The sequence below is a fragment of the Rana temporaria genome, chromosome 3 (genome assembly GCF_905171775.1).
Source record: "Rana temporaria chromosome 3, aRanTem1.1, whole genome shotgun sequence".
Taxonomy (NCBI): domain Eukaryota; kingdom Metazoa; phylum Chordata; class Amphibia; order Anura; family Ranidae; genus Rana; species Rana temporaria.
The window spans coordinates 392,901,549-392,922,535 of record NC_053491.1 but is presented as its reverse complement, the minus strand read 5'-3'; the positions used below and the strand labels follow the sequence as shown (position 1 = coordinate 392,922,535).

At 43.9% G+C, this 20,987-nt stretch overlaps 1 protein-coding gene across 2 annotated transcripts in view; it reads left to right on the top strand.

The window, feature by feature from the left end:
- PARVB (parvin beta) overlaps positions 1 to 20,987 on the top strand; it is a 78,613-nt gene that overhangs the window by 35,960 nt on the left and 21,666 nt on the right. For both annotated transcript variants that reach the window (XM_040345817.1, XM_040345818.1), the window contains exons 5-6: positions 9,677 to 9,817; positions 15,318 to 15,433. In XM_040345817.1, coding sequence (XP_040201751.1) covers positions 9,677 to 9,817; positions 15,318 to 15,433 — 257 coding nt within the window. The remainder of the gene's footprint in view (positions 1 to 9,676; positions 9,818 to 15,317; positions 15,434 to 20,987) is intronic.

The window sequence follows — 20,987 nt, the reverse complement described above, 5'->3', positions numbered from 1 at the left end:
CAATCCTGCCAGTAACACATTTCCTGCCCTATGTTGACAACACTCGCTTACTGTACTGTATGTAAAGGCCAAAAGTAAGGGAATGGGAGAAATGCATTTATTAAGGGTTACATATATTTAATTTTTATTTATTTTTTTGTCTGGGGAGAACGAGTTTCTGGATTATCGTGGGAGGAACAATTGTAATCTGGGCAGGTGTCATAGTGTATTTTATGATAATGTAAAGTGTTCCTGTTGCCCAATTTTAGTTCTCACCTTCTCCATGCCATAAATGTAGCCAGTGTAATATATGATTTTCTTTATCGTTACATCACGGGACACAGAGCGGCATTCATTACTATATGGGTTATATGGAGTACCTTCAGGTGTAGACACTGGCAATCTTCAAACAGGAAATGCCCCTCCCTATATAACCCCCTCCCATAGGAGGAGTACCTCAGTTTTTACGCCAGTGTCTTAGGTGTTAGTCATGGTTTAGCTTGCCTCCGCATCCTTGGGATTAGGTGAGCTACCGGTTCTGTCCAAGAAAGCCTGCGCGCTAAAGTGGTCAGTAACCGGACCCCAAACCCTTGGGGTATAGCCCATAATGCTTTCTTTTTAAGAGAGCTGGACCCTGGGCCCAGAACTTAGAAAACCTTTGGGGCGCCTAATGTTTTCTGTTTGCCAGGGTGCTGTATGGGCCCAGGACAGTGGATCCTTCATGGAAGAAGAAGGTTCCCAGGGCCTGAAGGTCTAGACATCCCCACGGAGATGGGGGAAGATTGGACCTCTTGCTTGGCAAAGTCCTGCGGCATGGAGCAGGTAAGTAAGGGGAAAAAACCTGCGGGGCTTGGCTCTTAGCAAGTTTTTTCTGGGAGGTCACAGGGGACATGCCTAAGGTTATGCATTGCATCTGGCAAACCAGTCACATATCATGAAGATAGGATGGCTCTATATGTTATATTTCCCCATAAAAAGTGACCTCCCTGGTAGTGTTGGAAAAGCTGTGAGTGGGGCCTTTTATGTACAAGTGTATGTGTGTGTCAGAGAGCTATGCTTACCTGCAAGCCTCCAGGCGATGCTCTATCCAGTCCTCTTCCTCATGCCTGCAAGGCAGGCAAAACGCTGACCTCCTCGTGTGTTCCAGGCCTGCGGCTGCAGGAACAGAGAGGCCCTTCCTCCCAACCCCCCCCCCCCCGTCGGCGGGCGCGCGCGCGGTGCGCGTGCACGTGTTATAGACGCATTTGGCGCCGTTTTAGCTGGGGGGGAAGGGCGGGTCAGTGGTTTAAAGGAAGGGGCGGCCCTTCCTTAGATGCCACAGCTCATTCATTTCTCTGGCTTAAGGGAGGAAGGACTGGAGTGAAGCACGGGGCGCTGAGGACACACAGTGGCCAGAAAGAATACTACAGTCTTCAGAAGATTGTGGTTTAGCCTAGGAATAGGCTGGTTTTCTTTTCCATCTCATAGTCTTTTCTTTGGCAATACTACTCAGGGGGATAGAATGTTTTTTCTTGCCTAGATTGAAAAAAAAAAAAAAAAAAGAAGAAAAGTTTTTCTTTGAAAAAAAAAAAAAAAAAAAGTGTCATCTAGGGTAGAGGAAACATTTTTTTATTCCCCAAACAGGTGTTTGGGCATTTAACTATTATAAGTCCCAGGTACCAATAAGTAGCAGGTGTACCTCGGTATTGTACCATGGCATCAAGAGCAGAGGGTACAAAAGGTGGGGATTCCCCCGCAGAATCTGAGGTCTCGGATAGAGCTATGCCGCTGCTTTCCCCACAGGGAGCCTTTGGGCCATCGGGGTCTGGGGCTAGAGCTGACGCGAGTCAACCCAACCCTAAGGTGGTCACGGAGGAGGTGTTACTCGCCTCTTTAAATGAGATGCGGAGAAGCATGGGAGAAATGATAGCCGCAGCCATGCGGGGTAGTAAGCGGAATAGATCTCCGTCACCCGTGCGCGGACCCTCGGAAGAGGAGGTCCTTTCCTCTGGGGAATTGGACCTCTTGGACAGAGACCAAGTAGGTTCAGGGATCGAAGATCCGGATACAGAGGAGTCTGGGGCAGTCTCCCTGAGGGAGAGCTGGTGGATTCAGGGCTTGACGGACTTGGTCCATAAGGCATTCAACCTGCCTGTACCAGATCTCCAGGTATCCACGGTTTCAGCTTTGGGCTCACTGAGGGCGCCTCAAAGCAGTGCTGTGTTTCCGATCCATCCTCTATTGGAGGAAGTCTTGTTCCAAGAGTGGAACAAACCAGACAAGGTTTTCTTTCCACCTAAGAAATTTTCTGTCTTATATCCTATGGAAGAAAAGTTTTCCAAGAGATGGGCTTCTCCTGCAGTAGACGCAGCCATCTCATGTGTTAACAAATCGTTAACATGTCCTGTAGAAAACGTACAGGTTTTCAAAGATCCAGTTGATAGACGCTTGGAAGCCCTACTTAAGAACTCCTTCACTTCTGCAGGGGCAGTAGTACAGCCAGCCGTGGCTGCGATTGGAGTCGCTCAAGCTTTATCGGATCAATTTAAGCAAATGCTTGAACTTATTCCTGCCGAGCAGGCAGAAGAATTTTCGGATGTCCCTAAGGCCATATGTTTTACGGTAGACGCAATCAAGGATTCTATCCAACAAGCGTCACGTTTATCATTATCCCTTATCCATATGAGAAGACTCTTATGGTTAAAAAGCTGGGAGGCTGAGCCCCCATGCAAGAAGCTCCTGGCAGGGTTTCCCTTCCATGGAGGACGGCTCTTCGGAGAGGACTTAGATAAATACATTCAGACCATTTCAAGCGGCAGGAGTACTCTCTTGCCAACTAAGAAGAGGGTTCAGGGACCTGCGTTTAAACGACAGTCCTCCCCTGGGCAGGGGCCCTCTAATGCCAAGCAGTATCGACGGCCTCCTGCAAGAACAAACTTCGGCTTCAACAGCAGATCACGAGGACAGGCTGTTAGGGGCAAGAGGCAGTGGTTTCGCAAGCCAGCAAAACCAGCCCCCAAGTCTACCTCATGAAGGGGCGCCCCCACCCACGAAGGTGGGGGGAAGGCTGCGACTCTTTTCGGAGATTTGGGAAGCCAGCATTCCCGACGAGTGGGTACGGTCTTCCGTGGCCACAGGCTACAAGCTAGAATTCCTAAGGTTTCCTCCTCCTCATTTCCAGGAGTCGAGGATTCCAAACGATCTGGAGAAAAGAGCCGCATTAAGGTCGGCTCTAGATCATCTACTTTCCCAGGAAGTAATAGTAGAGGTACCAGTCCTGGAACAGGGGCTGGGTTTCTACTCCAACCTATTCATCATCCTAAAGCCCAATGGAGATGTCAGGCCAATTTTGGACCTAAAGATGGTAAATGCATACTTAAAAGTCCGCTCATTTCGGATGGAATCCGTGCGGTCAGCAGCTGCCACACTCCAAAAAGACGACTTCATGGCGTCCATAGACATAAAGGATGCCTACCTTCATGTTCCAATTTATCAGCCACATCAAAGATATCTACGCTTTATGGTGGCTTCGCGTCATTTCCAATTCGTGGCGCTTCCCTTCGGGTTGGCTACGGCCCCCCGGGTGTTCACGAAGGTTCTAGCTCCAATCCTAGCCAAGCTAAGGATCCAAGGGGTCACGATCCTAGCATACCTGGACGACCTCCTAGTCATAGACCACTCATCTCCCGGCTTGGAACGAGCAGTGGCCCTCACGGTCCAATACCTCGAGAGGTTCGGCTGGGTCCTAAATCAAGAAAAGTCAACATTCCAGCCCACAAGGCAGTTGGAATATCTCGGCATGAGATTAGACACGGAACAACAAGGGGTGTTCCTACCTCTGAGGAAGGTCAAAGCCATCAAGGAATTAATCCTACTGGTTCTAAGCAAGAAAAAACCGACTATTCGCCTATGTATGAGATTACTAGGCAAGATGGTGGCTACTTTCGAGGCGGTGCCATACGCCCAGAGCCACACTCGCATCCTGCAGGCAGCCATCCTGTCAGCATGGAGCAGAAGGCCACAGGCCTTGGATATCCCGTTGCCTCTCTCATCAAGAGTCCGGCAAAGTCTGTGTTGGTGGTTAGACCCTCAGAATCTACTGAAGGGAAAATCTTTCAGCCCAGTGGCTTGGAAGATAGTGACCACAGACGCCAGCCTGACGGGCTGGGGAGCGATTGTGGATGGTTCCACTCGCCAAGGTATTTGGGCAAAGCCAGAGAAGCTTTTACCCATCAACATCTTGGAGCTCAGAGCTGTTCGACTAGCCCTCAGGGCTTGGACGTCGAAATTGCAGGGGCTCCCGGTGAGAATTCAATCAGACAATGCCACGGCAGTGGCATACATAAATCACCAAGGGGGGACCAGGAGTCAGGCCGCTCAGAGAGAAGTGAGCTTGATTCTCTTATGGGCAGAGGCTCATGTGCCCTGCATATCGGCAGTATTCATTCCCGGAGTGGACAACTTTCAGGCGGACTTCTTAAGCCGCCAGACTCTATGGCCGGGGGAATGGTCTCTGCATCCACAAGTCTTTCAAGCACTCTGCCAAAGATGGGGAGTGCCGGACGTGGATATCATGGCATCGAGACTCAACAAGAAGCTAGACAGGTTCATGTCCCGCTCAAGGGATCCGATGGCCTGCGGAACCGATGCTCTGGTTTGCCCTTGGCATCAGTTCAAGCTTCTTTATGCGTTTCCCCCGCTCCAGTTACTACCCCGCCTGCTGCGCAGGATCCGGGTGGAGCACATACCAGTTATCCTGGTAGCTCCAGCATGGCCCAGAAGGGCTTGGTACTCACTAATCCTAAGGATGGTAGTGGGAAACCCTTGGACTCTGCCTCTAAGGCCAGACCTGCTATCGCAAGGTCCGATCCTCCACCCTGCCTTACGGCATCTAAATTTGACGGCCTGGAAGCTGAATCCTTGATTCTCAGGGGTAGAGGTCTGTCTCAGAAAGTAATCTCTACCCTAATCAGAGCCAGGAAACCGGTCTCTAGGGTGATTTATCACAGGGTCTGGAAGGCCTATATAGGCTGGTGCGAGTCCAAGCTATGGCTTCCTCGCAAGTTCACCATAGATAGAGTTTTAAGTTTTCTCCAGCTAGGAGTGGATAAAGGATTGGCATTAAGCACAATCAAAGGACAGATTTCTGCCCTGTCAGTGTGGTTTCAGCGGCCACTGGCCACCCACTCGCTGGTTAAGACCTTCCTTCAAGGGGTCTTACGTATTAAACCTCCAGTTAAATCCCCGCTTTGTCCGTGGGATTTAAATCTTGTTCTGTCGAGTTTACAGAAACAACCGTTTGAGCCGTTGGCTGAAGTTCCTTTGGTTCTACTGACAAGGAAGTTGGTGTTTTTGGTTGCCATAGTTTCCGCAAGAAGAGTTTCGGAACTGGCAGCCTTATCCTGTAAAGAACCATATCTTATATTTCATAAGGACAAGGTCGTTCTCCGCCCTCATCCTTCCTTCTTACCGAAGGTCATATCCAGTTTTCATTTGAACCAGGATTTGGTATTACCATCCTTCTTCCCTAAACCTACTTCCAGAAAGGAAGGGTTGCTGCATACCTTGGATATTGTCAGGGCCATGAAGGCCTATCTTAAAGCTACAGAGAAGATCCGGAAAACAGATGTGCTGTTTATTCTACCGGATGGGCCCAAGAAGGGGCAGGCAGCTGCAAAGTCCACCATTTCTAGGTGGATTAAGCAATTGATCACTCAGGCCTACGGCTTGAAAGGGTTGCCTCCTCCAGTATCATTAAGGGCTCATTCTACTAGAGCCATGGGCGCCTCCTGGGCAGCGCACCACCAGATCTCTATGGCTCAAGTTTGCAAGGCGGCAACCTGGTCTTCTGTCCACACATTTACAAAATTCTACAAGTTGGACGTAAGAAGGAATACTGATACTGCCTTCGGGCAGGCAGTGCTGCAGGCTGCAGTTTGAGACCCTCGGATTCCGGGGGCTCCTCTTTTTTTGAGTTAAATTTAAAATTTAAGATTATTTTTCTCAAATAAGTTGGATTTATTATGATTTGAGTATATCTCTAAATTAAATCCTTTTGTCTTGGAGATGTTCTCCCTCCCCTCATTGTAAGCATTGCTTTGGGACATCCCATATAGTAATGAATGCCGCTCTGTGTCCCGTGATGTAACGATAAAGAAAAAGAGATTTTTAATACAGCTTACCTGTAAAATCTTTTTCTTGGAGTACATCACGGGACACAGAGCTCCCACCCCTCTTTTGAGGACCATTTTGGGAGGCATACTGCTTGCTACAAAACTGAGGTACTCCTCCTATGGGAGGGGGTTATATAGGGAGGGGCATTTCCTGTTTGAAGATTGCCAGTGTCTACACCTGAAGGTACTCCATATAACCCATATAGTAATGAATGCCGCTCTGTGTCCCGTGATGTACTCCAAGAAAAAGATTTTACAGGTAAGCTGTATTAAAAATCTCTTTTTTTTTTAGTCCGACACTTATAGAATCACCCATATAATAAGGCACCTAATCCCAAGTAATGGTCAATTTATGGAAAAATGGAGGGAAAGGGGATAAATTACGATGCATATATGTAGGCGGTAATTATGAGAAAGAACAATGTCTTGTGTAAAAAAAATACAAAAATAATTTTATTCAATACATAGAAATATACAAAAATAGAAATATACAAAATACAATACAAATATTTTTAGTATTTTTGTATATTTCTATTTTGTATATTTCTATGTATTGAATAAAATTATTTTTGTATTTTTTTACACAAGACATTGTTCTTTCTCATCATTACCACCTACATATATGCACCGTAATTTATCCACTTTCCCTCCATTTTTCCATAATGTAACCAGTGTAATGTTTTTTTTGCAAACTTTTGCCCCTTATGGTTCAATAGTTTGATTTTTAAAGTGGTTGTAAATGCTTTCATATACCCAGTGAAGTGACTGGCTTCAGGTAATACAGAGAGATGAATCAAATCCTCCTGTATAAGCTGTACCTGTTTATCTGCAATTTTCTCTTCTCTACATCTGTTCAAAGAGCAACATTTATAAAGCTTGTCTGAACTATCAGTATAAAAATGGGCGGAGAGCTGAAGTTAGTCTGCAGAGTAAGGAGAGCTCTGAGAGCTGATTGGGCATAATTTTTCTCTTGGTGTCAGGAATACTTGTCAGAGGTGATTCATGCTGGTGGCAGAGGAAAGAAGCAGCAGACAAGTGACGCTAAAGCCCTGTACACACGATTGGACCTTTGTCCGACCAAACTCGCATCGGAATTCCATCGGAGTAAAAAAGAACATGTTCTCTATCTAAACGCCGATGGAATTCGGAATATCGATGGGGAAAAACTCAGATGGGCATACACACGGTCGGAATTTCTGATGGAAAAAGTCCATCCGACTTTTTCCATCGGAAATTCCGATCGTGTGTACGAGGCATAAGAGTTCTGGATTGAGTACACACTATGGAGGGATGTGCTTTGTTCATATTTCATGTCCTGAGGTTTACGACCACTTTAACCACTTAACAACCACCCTATAGACGAAATACGTCTACAAGGCGGTTGCTTAACTCTGGGAGGGTGTCAATGTACGTCCTCCCAGAATCGCACGTGTGGGCCGCGCACACGGGAATCTCCGTGACCGCCGGGTCCTCCGGACTCGGCTGATCACCGATCACGGTAAATCGCCGCTGATAGCGGCGGTTTACCACGTGATCGCTCCGTCCAATGACGGAGCGATCGCTAGTAAACAAACCGGCGTCATGTGATGACGCCGGTTCCTCCCTCTCCTCTCTGTACCGAACTGTACAGTGTGAGAGGGGAGAGAGCGGAAGCAGCAGCAGCTGCTGCTGCGGGCTGGATCTGTGACACATGCAGTCACAGATCCAGCCATCCATCCCTCCCTGTGCAATACTCTGCAATGCCCCCATACTCTGCAATGCCCCCATACTCTGCAATGCCCCCATACTCTGCAATGCCCCCATACTCTGCAATGCCCCCATACTCTGCAATGCCCCCATACTCTGCAATGCCCCCATACTCTGCAATGCCCCCATACTCTGCAATGCCCTCATACTCTGCAATGCCCTCATACTCTGCAATGCCCCGCAATACTCTGCAATGCCCCGCAATACTCTGCAATGTCCTAATACTCTGCAATGCCCTCATACTCTGCAATGCCCCGCAATACTCTGCAATGCCCCGCAATACTCTGCAATGCCTCGCAATACTCTGCAATGCCCCGCAATACTCTGCAATGCCTCGCAATACTCTGCAATGCCTCGCAATACTCTGCAATGCCCCGCAATACTCTGCAATGCCCCGCAATACTCTGCAATGCCCCGCAATACTCTGCAATGCCCCGCAATACTCTGCAATGCCCCGCAATACTCTGCAATGCCCCGCAATACTCTGCAATGCCTCGCAATACTCTGCAATGCCTCGCAATACTCTGCAATGCCTCGCAATACTCTGCAATGCCTCGCAATACTCTGCAATGCCTCGCAATACTCTGCAATGCCTCGCAATACTCTGCAATGCCTCGCAATACTCTGCAATGCCTCGCAATACTCTGCAATGCCCCGCAATACTCTGCAATGCCCCGCAATACTCTGCAATGCCCCGCAATACTCTGCAATGCCCCGCAATACTCTGCAATGCCCCGCAATACTCTGCAATGCCCCGCAATACTCTGCAATGCCCCGCAATACTCTGCAATGCCCCGCAATACTCTGCAATGCCCCGCAATACTCTGCAATGCCCCGCAATACTCTGCAATGCCCCGCAATACTCTGCAATGCCCCGCAATACTCTGCAATGCCCCGCAATACTCTGCAATGCCTCGCAATACTCTGCAATGCCTCGCAATACTCTGCAATGCCTCGCAATACTCTGCAATGCCTCGCAATACTCTGCAATGCCTCGCAATACTCTGCAATGCCTCGCAATACTCTGCAATGCCTCGCAATACTCTGCAATGCCTCGCAATACTCTGCAATGCCTCGCAATACTCCGCAATGCCCCGCAATACTCCGCAATGCCCCGCAATACTCCGCAATGCCCCGCAATACTCCGCAATGCCCCGCAATACTCCGCAATGCCCCGCAATACTCCGCAATGCCTCGCAATACTCTGCAATGCCTCGCAATACTCTGCAATGCCTCGCAATACTCCGCAATACCCCGCAATACTCCACTACCCCGCAATACCCCACAATACTCCGCAATACCCCACAATACTCCGCAATACCCTGCAACGTCGTCTATGGGGATTTTTAAGTAGCGAAGTTTGGCGCCATTCCACGAGCGTGTGCAATTTTGAAGGGTGACATGTTGGGTATCTATTTACTCGGCGTAACTTCATCTTTCACATTTATGCAAAAGAATGAAGAAAAAATACTAAATTTGCCAAATTTTATAACAGAAACAAAGAAAAATTATTTATTTTTACAGAATTTTCAGTCTTTTTTCTCTTATAGCGCAAAAAATAAAAAACCCAACTGTGATTAAATACCACCAAAAGAAAGCTCTATTTGTTTGAAAAAAAGGATGAAAATTTCATTTGGGTACAATGTTGTATGACTGAGTAATTGTCATTCAAATTGTGAGAGCACCGAAAGCTGAAAATTGGTCTGGTTATTAAGTGGGTTTACGTGCCCAGTGGTCAAGTGGTTAAGGAATATTAATTGAAGAGTGTACACTTAATTCGTTTTTTAATCTTCTTGTAGAAAAACTCGCTAATTGCAAGCTGAGTGTGGCAGAGGTGACGCAGTCTGAGATCGCACAGAAGCAGAAGCTGCAGAACATCTTAGATGATATCCAGGAGCTTTTGAGGCCGCAGGGGTGGGCGATACGATGGAATGTGGACTGTAAGTGCCAAAATAGTTGGACTATATTCTGATTGGCTTAACGGCTATAATGCAAATGTTTACATTTCTGATGCATGTAGAATTGAAAAGGAATTTACCAAAAGTTTTCTAAATACACTAAAATGAACATAGACATCTGATGTTTGAGTTTGGAATGCAAATACCCCCCTTCTGATGCCGTCATTCTAATGGCACGTACGCAGATGTGCCAAAAAGCTCTGCTCAGCATTCAGGTCCTGGCAGAGTCCTTTGGGGGGGGGGGGGGCTTTAACGAAGTGTCCCTAAACCCAAATGATGCCTAAACAGATTCCCAAAATGGGAATAACTGGTAGCAGTCAGGCCATTAAATGGCTAGTGTTATAACTGATCAAATGTGCAGCACAATGGCAACTGCATATCAGAGGCTAAGGTGATCACCTTTCTCCATCTTTCTTCATACATACTTCATATATATATTGTGACAGGAAGTCAGGTAAATCTGTGGGTGTTGTCACAGACGGGACATACATTTCTGCCTTGTTTAGACAATACACCAATTGTTATTAGGCGTCGGCTGCAAAAGTAGCCAGAAAAGGTTTAAGGGCGTTGGAAAACTTCAGCTGTTCAGAATGAGGCAATTAAGGCCTCTATAAGTAATCCAGAGGATTACCACTGATTTGCTGCATCCTGAGGCTTTCTGAGTGAAGGAGAGCAGTAGCTGAAAGTCTTCTGAGGAGGTGATTGATTTTTCTGTGTGATAAAAATCAAAAAGAGACTATTGTTTTTCTGCTGTATGACCAGCAGTGTCTGCCCAGCACTAGGCTGTGCCAGACTCCCTAGATAGGTTCCTGCGTGGTGAAGGTAGACGCCCCAATTGGCCAGGGTTTATTTTATGTTTGATTTTGTTTATGCTGTTTGGATGCTTGCACTTGTTTCCAGCAAGTTGTTTTCAACCGTCTTTGACTGCCTGTCTGTATAAATTCAGTGTGTAGTGAACCCATCCAGGGGGGCACACACCCCGCTACCGAGCTAACCCCTTACTATAATATATATATATATTTTTTTGAATAAAGATAATTGAATCTGTGTCCCATCAGAGAGATTTTCCTTCACTTCCTGTCACAGACGCACACACGGAAATTATTGGAAAAATCTCCAAAGTGCCTAGAAAACCCCCAGTTAGTGATGATCACCAGAATAGGTGCCCTCGGTGGAAATCGTTCCTTCTATTCCATTGACAACCATAAAATTCAGAATTTCACCTTCTGTCTCTGTGACAGCGGTCACTAGGACAAACCGAGAGGGTGAATCCTTTTAACGGAGACACAAAATTCTATAGAAGTAGAAGAAAAGTCTCGGAAAGTATAGGTAGGAGGTGGTGGAGCCATAATTGGTTTAGGTCCTCATTGTGAAGGTAATTTAATATTGTGGGGTCACATTGACTCTGGTTTGGTAGCTCTCTAACATGAAGAAGACCCAAGCTGAACACTAGAAGGTGTAGGAAAAATCAGAGTGCCACACAAAAGATTTAGTGGTCCAAATGTATTTATGTAAAGCGGTATTAAACCCTAAAGCAGATATTTATTATATAGCAGCTTGCCAATTCTTATGCCCCATACACACCACTTTATGTGATGAAAAAAAATGACATTTTCTGTGAAGTAAAAAATGACGTTTTTGAAACTTCAATTTTCAAAGACGAAGTTGCCTACACACCATCGTTTTTCTCACAATGTTCTAGCAAAGCGAGGTTACATTCCACCACGTTTTTCCATTGAAGCTCGCTTCATAAGTAGCTTCTGGGCATGCGCGGGTGAAAAAACGTAGTTTTAAACAACGTTTTTTGCTACACACGGTCAATTTCTGTGAAGTAAAAGTTGACGTTTTGAAAAACGACACATAAAATTGAAGCATGCTTCAATTTTTTTTGGTCGTTTTTTAGAAGACATAAAACGACGTTTTCCCCCACACACGGTCAATTAAAGTGACGTTTTAAAAAACGTCTTTTTTTTTTAATCACATAAAGTGATGGTGTGTACGCGGCATTAGATGTGATGGCTGCATTTGTCTTCTTTTTTTAGGCGTTCTTTCTTCTATTTTAATCTGGTGACCCTGACAGTAAATCTTTTATCGGGTTGAGACAAAACATTTAACCCTGACAGTTTTTATGTAAAATATTTATCCCAAAAGAAGAAAATCGTTTGCTGTAACTGCTTAGAATATGTTAGCTGGCATTCAGCTTCACTTTGTCAGATGTACTTGCATATTTAGATACACAAACATCCACCTCCCCCCAGACTGACAATGCTGCTGTCAAAAGACATCCCTCTTGCCCTTTCATTCAGAGTGGGGGCACTCTAATTCAGGAGGTGTGTTACAAGCCAGATTATCAGGTGAAAACAGAGGGGGGGAGCCTAAAAAAGATAACTAATGCAGTCACCACATATAAGGATTGGTAAGCTTTTAGTTTTTGGTTTAATACCACTTTAATTACAGCAGCCCAAAGGAAACAAGCCAATGATATAAGGTTTGATTTAATTGAAAGCATCTCCCGAATAGAAGTGGAGTGTTCATTCTGCCCTATATTCAAATAACCCCACAATAACACGTCCAACATTTCATTCAAACCATCTGTTTAAGCCCTATTGAATGAGGAACCATACAGCCCCTGAAACAGGTTGGGACTGTTTTTGGACTTCGGACGAAATGGACCTTGGACTCTCTAAATAATCCAGATATGGATATTTTTTTTTTACATTGTTACATGCTTGCATCAATGTAACTATGTATATACCATACATGGCTGATAGGCCTTGAATCTGACGTAGGCACCACTTGTTTCCGGGTCCCGTGCCAATCAGTTGTCCTGCTGCCATGTGAACAGAGGGGGGTTGGCTGTTTGGCATAGGCTAATTCAGAGGGTTTTCTGAACGACATCCAAAAGTTCTCTCATTGGACAAGATGGAGAGGTGGAGCTGGTCTGGTCCGGGTTTTTTTGTTTATTTTTTGTTTACAGCGCAAAAAATAAAAAAACTGCAGAGATGTTCAAATACCACCAGAAAAAAGCTCTATTTGCGGGAAAAAAAACATCAAATTTTATTTGGGTACATCGTTGCACGACTGCGCAACTGTCAGTTAAAGCAAAGTGGTGCTGTATCGCAAAAAAAAAGCCAGGTCGCGAAGGGGGGTACATTTTCCAGAGGTCAAGTGGTTAAAATAGAAAATATGTGAGAAAATACAAAATAAAAATATCTTGATGTTTTCAAAAAATCGTGACAAAAAATGTAAACTTTGAAATATTCACTATGCCTCTTACTAAATACCTTGGACAGTCTACTTTCCAAAAAGTGCCCATTTAGGCTGCTTTGTCGCAATTTTCAAATACAGATACCATAGTTTGTAGACACCAACTCTCAGAATAAATAATATACACGATTTGGGTTAGTTTTGCCAAAGAAATGTAGAAGAATACATTTGGCCTACATTTATGGAGAGAGATTATTTATTTACAAAATTTAATAACATAAACCAAAAAAAATGAGTTTTGTTTTAAAAATGGTCTGTATTACTTATATAGCAAAAAATAAAGTACCTAGTGGTGAAAAAATATGGCTCGGGCGTGTTCAGGATCCTAGTTCCAACCCACCTGCCCGATCCCGCCAGGAAGCCGACACTGCACACGACTAATCTCAGGCAGTGAGACATTTCCAGATCTGTGCAGCTCCAGATCGGGAAAGGTGGAGATCGGCTCCTTTTATGCTAAACCAGAGGATCAGCTCCAGGTCTCAACTTCAAAACAATTCTTCGCTGTGGTTGTCGATATGATTACAAGTCTGTCCTCAACAGCCAGCGCGTTCCTATAGAAAATAAATCCATACCTCACTCCAAAAGCTCCCATGCATAAATGTATTAAAGATAAAAGTCCCATTGTCACCTGAGGTTCTCCCTCTAATGCTTTTCACCCACAATAGGGATTAAGAATACATTAAGAGTGGCTTTATAATTAAGTCCTATTGTGGGTGAAACGCATTCGCAAGGGAGACGCTAAGGTGGGTAGATTAAACTTTTATCTTCAATGATGCACAGAGTTCTTTTAGAGTACGGTATGGTTTTCTTTTCTAAGGAATGTCTTGGTGCAGAGTTTCACTTTGACATATATCTGCATGTGATCACCAACTCGGGGTCTTTTATATTTTGGGAAGCGGTAAGCTACTCTGCAGGGTAGTCTCCTTTTTGTCATGCAACATTTTTCATTAACTGAGTTTTTATATTTAGCATTATTTTACTTTAATCAGGTATTGTAAAAGTTTGTTAATTATTTTTTTTCCCCCCCAAATAAGAAACGTGTTACACTTCCCTGCTCTGTGCAAGGGTTTTGCACAGGGCAGCCCCGATTCTCCATTTCTGGGTTCCCCCACTGTTGCCCCTTCTTCCTCCTGAGTTCTCCCATAGCAAGTAGCTTGCTACAGGGGCACTCGTTCAGGCTTAAACCCGAGCCGGACTGTGTGCTATCTATTTACACACACAGTGCGGCTTAGCCCCAGCCCTGCTCCCTCCTCACAGAATAAATTTTCTACCTTTTTTTTTAAAACCACTTTTAATGCTTGTACAATTTACACAGCACTATACACATTATATAGACATATGACTAGAGAGGGAAATCATGCAGTTATGACACTCAAAGCTGAGTTACAGATTTATTTTGACTTTAAATGGTTGATTTGGGCCAAGCTGCTCTAAACAATTTCCTTAACTAACAAATGCACCTGATGGGAGTGTTGTATAGATTACAGTATGTAGCTGATGCTGTGTTTGACACCGGGGAGGGTGGGGCGCGGGCGCGGCACGAGGGGACTTCCCTTTGCTTTATTTTTCTTACCATTCCCATTCCAAGAGCAAAATCAAATCTGGCAGAGTGCTGCTCCGCTAGTCACTGGAAAACTTGCCTGACTCAATTTTGTTCTGGGACTTGGATGGGAAACCTCTCGCCTGCTGCTGGAACACAGTGCTAGGCTGGAATTCCATGCGGTCTGGCTACTAAGAGCACTGGGCATGACAGCCAATCACCTTCTATTTTCAGCTTGTTCAATTAAGCTTTGTCAAAAAAAAAACTGGAAGCTAGTTGGTTTCTATGGAGAGCTGCACCACACTTTGCATTCAACATTTTTAGTGAAGTCAAACACCCACACACTGGGGTTGATTTACTAAAGACTGCAAATAGTCTTTAAAACAAACTTTATTGGTGAGATAAGAAGAGGATCAGAAGGGAGCAGAGGAAAATGTGGCTGCCCTCATGCACATATATAATTTTAAATATCAAAATATATATATTTTTTATACAAGACAAGATCTGGCTGTGTATAATTTTTTTGTATATGGATATCTAAAAAGAAACAAAGGGGTAAAAAAAAAAATACAAGGCATAGACTTTAAAAAGTGATTTAAAAAGTGAACTTGTATCCCATGTAATTTTTTTTGTTTTTTAGAATAAACTGTTAAAGTTTTTCCTGTATCTTTGCAGCTATTCATGGGAAGAATTTGGTTGCCATTTTGCATCTTTTGGTGGCCCTGGCCATGCACTTTCGAGCTCCAATTCGACTTCCTGAACACGTGTGTGTGCAAGTGGTGGTGGTAAAGGTAATGTAACTCTGGATGTTTCTAGAGATTGTGTTATGTGTTTTACAGCAACTGTGGCTGTACCCAGAATCCTCTGCACGCAGGGGTGTCAAAACTCAATTTCATTGCGGGCCACATCGGCGTAATGATAGCTCTCAAAAGGGCCGGTTGTATCTGTAAGATTAGATGTCCAGCGCATCCACTCCCCATATATTAGATGTCAAAAGCCCCCCCCCCCCCCCACCATCAGAAGTTGAGTCCCCCACTCTCCCTTACATCACACTGCACCTCCCTTTCCTTATGCTGCTGCTGGGAAGAAGCGGGATGCATTGCTTGAAAGCAGAAAGTAAGGGTTTGGAGGAGGGCTGGAGTTCTGTGTCCATTGAAATATAGACATTACTTGTTGACATGGGGAAAGTATAAATTCTGGTCTATGTAGTGGACAGTTAATTAAAGTAAAGTTTGCTTACCCTCCTGGCTTGAGTCACTGACATGGAAGAAGTACACAGATCCCAAAAAGTCCTTTTATAAATGTTGTCTTTTCTGTTTTTTTGTTGTGTCGTCTCTGAAAATTTGGTAGATCTCCACAAGATGGCAGCAGAGCTCAATTTTAAAATCTCCTGCCTGGACCTGTTGCAATAGGCATTCAGTGGATTACTTGATTATATATAAAGTTCCTTCACTACTTGGACATATAATATGAATACAAAGTAAAACTAGGCGTGATGCTTTTATAAATGGGGGAGCACCACTATTTAAGGGTTCACTCTGTCCCTGGTGTTTCTAATACAAGTATATTTTAAAATATCTTATCCTTGTATTTTAAACTGAGACTATGGACAGGCTTTGAACATTTTTTTTTTTTTCACAATCAAATAGTTTTATTGAAAAAGATAGCACAGTTACAGGGTTAAGGAACATTGTAACCTAGGTATAATGACAGATATCTTACAATATCTTAATGTGAACACTTGAAAACAGATGAATGAAAGAACCTTGCAATGTAATAATCATGAAAAACCATTACAAGCACTAAAAATATCATAATTGAACATAGAGAAAACAAAAGGGGGGGGGGATGGGGGAGAGAAGGAGGTGGGCAAAGGTAAGAGGGGAAGAAGGATGGGGGGGGGGGAGAGGGAGGGGATGGGGTAAGGGGATAGTGGTGTAGCTCATGAGAACATACTTTATCCACAGCTTTGGTAGGCAAGCTAGGTGGAGTTTTGTGAAGAGAACAAAATGCTATATAAGCAGAAGTATAGTAGCTTCTACATGAAGTAATCAAAAATATAACCTGGGAGATATATACTCTCTAGGAACCTGGTGAGGTGAGTGTCTGATATTCATTCAAGTATTTGAATATTAGCCAGGATTGCCACGTTTTGTTAAAAGCATTGCTATTTTCTTTCCTCATTGCTGCAATTTCTTCCAATCTAAATATGTAATGGACCCTGTCCAACCAATCTCTGACCGTTGGGGTATATGTTGTCTTCCAGTACAATGGAATAAGAGTTTTGGCTGCAAGCAATAGGTGTCTGGTCAAGGATTTCTTGTATTTGCTGAGTGGATAAGAATTTATATGAAGCAGACATGCAGCAGCATTTAGGTTTATCTCAGTCTCAGTTATGTGTTTAATCCAATATGAAATTTGGGTCCAGTAGTCAAGGATTGGAGGACATTCCCACCAAATTTGTAGGAAGGTATCAGTTGCTTTGTTGCAGCGCCAACAGAGGTCAGAGCCTGATGAGGACCATCGTCTAGTTTTGTGCGGGGTGAGATACCATTGTGTTAGGACTTTGTATGATATCTCTTGGTATCTCGTGCTGATTGAGCATTTGTGTGCAAGAATGCACACTCTTTCCCATTGTGCTACACTGAATATAGTACCCAGGTCTTTCTCCCAGATTTCTTTGTGGTGTTTAGAGTCTTCATGTGTGTATTGATGTAGCCATGAGTATGCAATGGAAGTTGTTTTTAAGATCGGTTTTCTATTAAAACAAATGGTTTCCAAAGGGGTTTTGTTCTGGAGGAATGCCTTCTTGTGTTTATTGTTCGTTGGGAAGAAAGAATCACCATATTCTGATTTAAGTGTGTCCAAGGATTTAGTTTTACCTTCGGTTATGCAGTGAGAAACCAGAAATTTGGAGGTGTGTTCCGGGATGGGGAAGATCCTTTGGTTCTGGCCTGGGAGAAAATCTGGGTTGTTAATAATACGGGTGAGAGGTCCCGGGATCGAGGCTAGTTTGTACCGGGTAGCTATTTGGTGCCATATCTTCAGAGTGGTCACAACCAAGGGGTTGGATGAGCATCTAGGAGATTTAGAATGGATGGTCCATGGGAGGTAGGGAAGATGTAGGTTGTTGTGGTTATTTTCTAGTTGCACCCAATCCTTGTTTTGGTCATGGCAATGCCAATCGATTATTTTCGTGACATGTGTGGCGTAATAGTATTTCTTAAAGTCCGGTAGGTTTATGCCAACTGCTGACTTGGGAAGAGAAAGTAATCTAAGGCTTAGTCTAGGTTTTTTCTTATTCCAAAGAAATTCCCTCCTGTATTTTTTGTAATTTAGTAAAGAAGAGGTTAGGCATCGCAATCGGTAAGGCATTAAAGAAATATAACAATCTCGGGAGGATTGTCATTTTGAGAATTGAGGCTCTCCCAAACCAAGAAAAGGGTCTGGGGGTCCACCTCTGTAAGTCTTTGGATATGGAGAGTAGAAGGGGTGTGAAATTGGCCGAGAATAATGAATCAATGGCGGGAGTCAATTTAATCCCCAGATATTTAAGTATGGTATGTTCCCATTTAAATTTGTGATTGCCTTTGAGTAGATTGTAATTGTCTTGGGGTAAATTAAGGTTAAGGGCTTCTGATTTAGAGTGGTTTATCTTAAAGTTGGAAATTAATCCAAATGTTTTGAATATCTTAGTGAGGTTAGGAATAGAAATATGGGGACGGGTAATAAAGAAAAAAAGGTCATCCGCGGCAATTTTATATTCCCTATTGTGGATTTCGAAACCTCTTACATCTGGTGATACATTTATGGTTCTAATAAGGGGTTCTAGTGAGAGGATGAAGAGTAAAGGGGAGAGGGGACAACCTTGTCTTGTGCCGTTCCTAATCGTGATGGTGTCAGATAGGGTAGAGTTAATTTTAATTTGCGCTTGTGGGTTTTGGTAGAGTGCCTCAATCCAGTTCATCATGTTGTTGCCCATACCTATGTGTGAGCAAGTGGATAACATATAGTCCCACGAGACTCTGTCAAAGGCCTTCTCCGCATCAGTAGACAGGAGAAGGCCTTTCAGGTTCAGACTCTGAGCATGATGGATCAGGTTCAATGTTTTAGTTATATTGTCTCTGGCCTCTCGGCCTGGCATGAAACCCACCTGTTCTGGGCCAATGATTTTGTGGAGCAAGGGTTTTATTCTGTTTGACAGGATTTTCACTAATAATTTGATGCCTACATTTAGTAGAGAGTTGGGCCTAAAATTTGCACAACCGTATGATCTTTTTCTGGTTTGGGGACCACGGCTATATGGGCTGCTAGGAGAGAGTTGGAGTTATGTTTGTTTCCGGCTAGATAGTTAAATGCTTTTAGTAGAGGGGTGGTAAGTAATTGCGTAAAAGTTTTATAGTATTGGGAGGTAAAGCCATCTGGGCCTGGGCTCTTCCCTGTTTTTAATTCTGTGATTGCCAATTGTAGTTCCGCAGAGGTTATGGGCTTTTCAAGAGTGAGGGTCTCCTCTTTGATGAGCGAGGGAATTTTGCTATCGCGTAGGAATTGTTTAATTGTCTCTTCCCTATTTGTCAATATATGTGGGGGTTTGTGTTGCTCTGGGAGGTTGTATAGTTTATCGTAGAAGTCATGGAAAATTTCTGCTATCATTTCTGGTGTATGTTCAAGCACCCCCTTGCGGCCTCGGATGGAGTGAACATGGTTAGCTATCGTGGCATCCTTTAAAGCTCTAGCGAGCAATTTCCCACTCTTGTCACCATGTTCATAGAAGATACTCCTCTTGAAGAGGAGAGATTTTTGGGTTTGTAAGTTTAGGGTTTGTTTCAAAGAATCTCTGGTACGAATGAGTTCCTCCTCTACTTTGACCGCAAAAGAGCGCTTGTGCTGTATTTCTAATTTAGCTATTGTGTCGGTTAACAAATTAATTTATTTTTCCCTTTCTTTTTTCCGTCTCGCACCCCATTTTATCAGTTCCCCCCCTTAATTACACTTTTGTGAGCTTCCCAGTTATTCAAGGGGTTTGTGTCAGAGTCTACGTTGTTGCGGAAAAATGTGGAGATGGATTCGTGTATGTCATCATGAATTAGTTGATCCATCAGGAGGGCAGCATTAAGCCTCCAATTAAATGCTGCCTTGGGGGATGATCTACGTTTCAGGGTTATGGCTGTGGGGGCATGATCCGATAAGGCTATGATACCAATTTCTGCTCTGGTGAGGTCTGACAGATCTCTTTGTGAAATAAAAATTAAGTCTATTCTAGAATATCCCCATGTGAGGGGAGGAGAAAAAAGTGAAATCTTTCCCTGAAGGGTGTGTAGCTCTCCAAGTGTCAACCAATGCCAGGGATTGCAGCAGTACTTTAATCCGCTTCAAAATTTTAAATGAAACGTGAGAGTGACCAGTGGAGGTATCTTGGAGAGGAGCGAGGGGAGTGTTAAAGTCACCACCAAGAATTATACAGCCCTCTGCGAACCACTTTAGCTTGGAGATGACTGTATTGCAGAATGTTATGTGTGCTTTATTGGGAAAATATACATTCGCCAGGGTAATAGGAGATCCCTCCCATGTACCTTTCAAAAAAACATAGCGCCCCTCAGGATCCGACAATTGTTGCTTAAGTTTGAACGGTGTATTTTTGTTCAGTAAAATTGTAACACCCTTGGTTTTGGCTAGGGGGTTTGTGGCGTGGTATGCCGTGGTGAAAAGGTTGTCAGTGATTTTGGGTATGTCGCGGTTTTTGAAATGTGTTTCTTGTATGAACAATATAGATGGGTTAACTTTTTTGAGCTCTCTTAGGAATTTTGAGCGTTTCTCTGGGATATTAAGGCCATTCACATTGTGTGATATAATAGTGGGGGATTTGCCAAGGAAAGAGTACGTCATGATAGGATTTAATTTGAAAAAACACTAGGGGGAGAGAGAGAGAGAGAGAGAGAGAGAGAGAGGTGATGGGAGAGGGGGGGGGGGGTGTCAAGATAGAAAGGAAAGGTATCTGGGTACCTTAAAGGAGTCTCGTCTCTGTGCCTGTATCAATACAGTCAGAGTTGGTGGTAGTCGTAACAAGAACTACACCTATGTCGACTCTTGGGGGTAGGTGGGAGGAGCGATTGTGGATGGAGAGTTGTAATGAGTAAAAAGAAAAAATAACAAGAAAAAAGGAACATATATTATATATTGAACATTTATGTACTTGTTTATAACAAGCATTATGATGCACTCGACAGCAATTCATCCTTAGTGTTTTTGTATACTTCCTGTGTTTTCTTTATTTTTTTAAATAACAAACATATACTTCCAGTGGCGACTGGTTCTCACTGCCAGAAGTTTTTTCACCTTCATGCA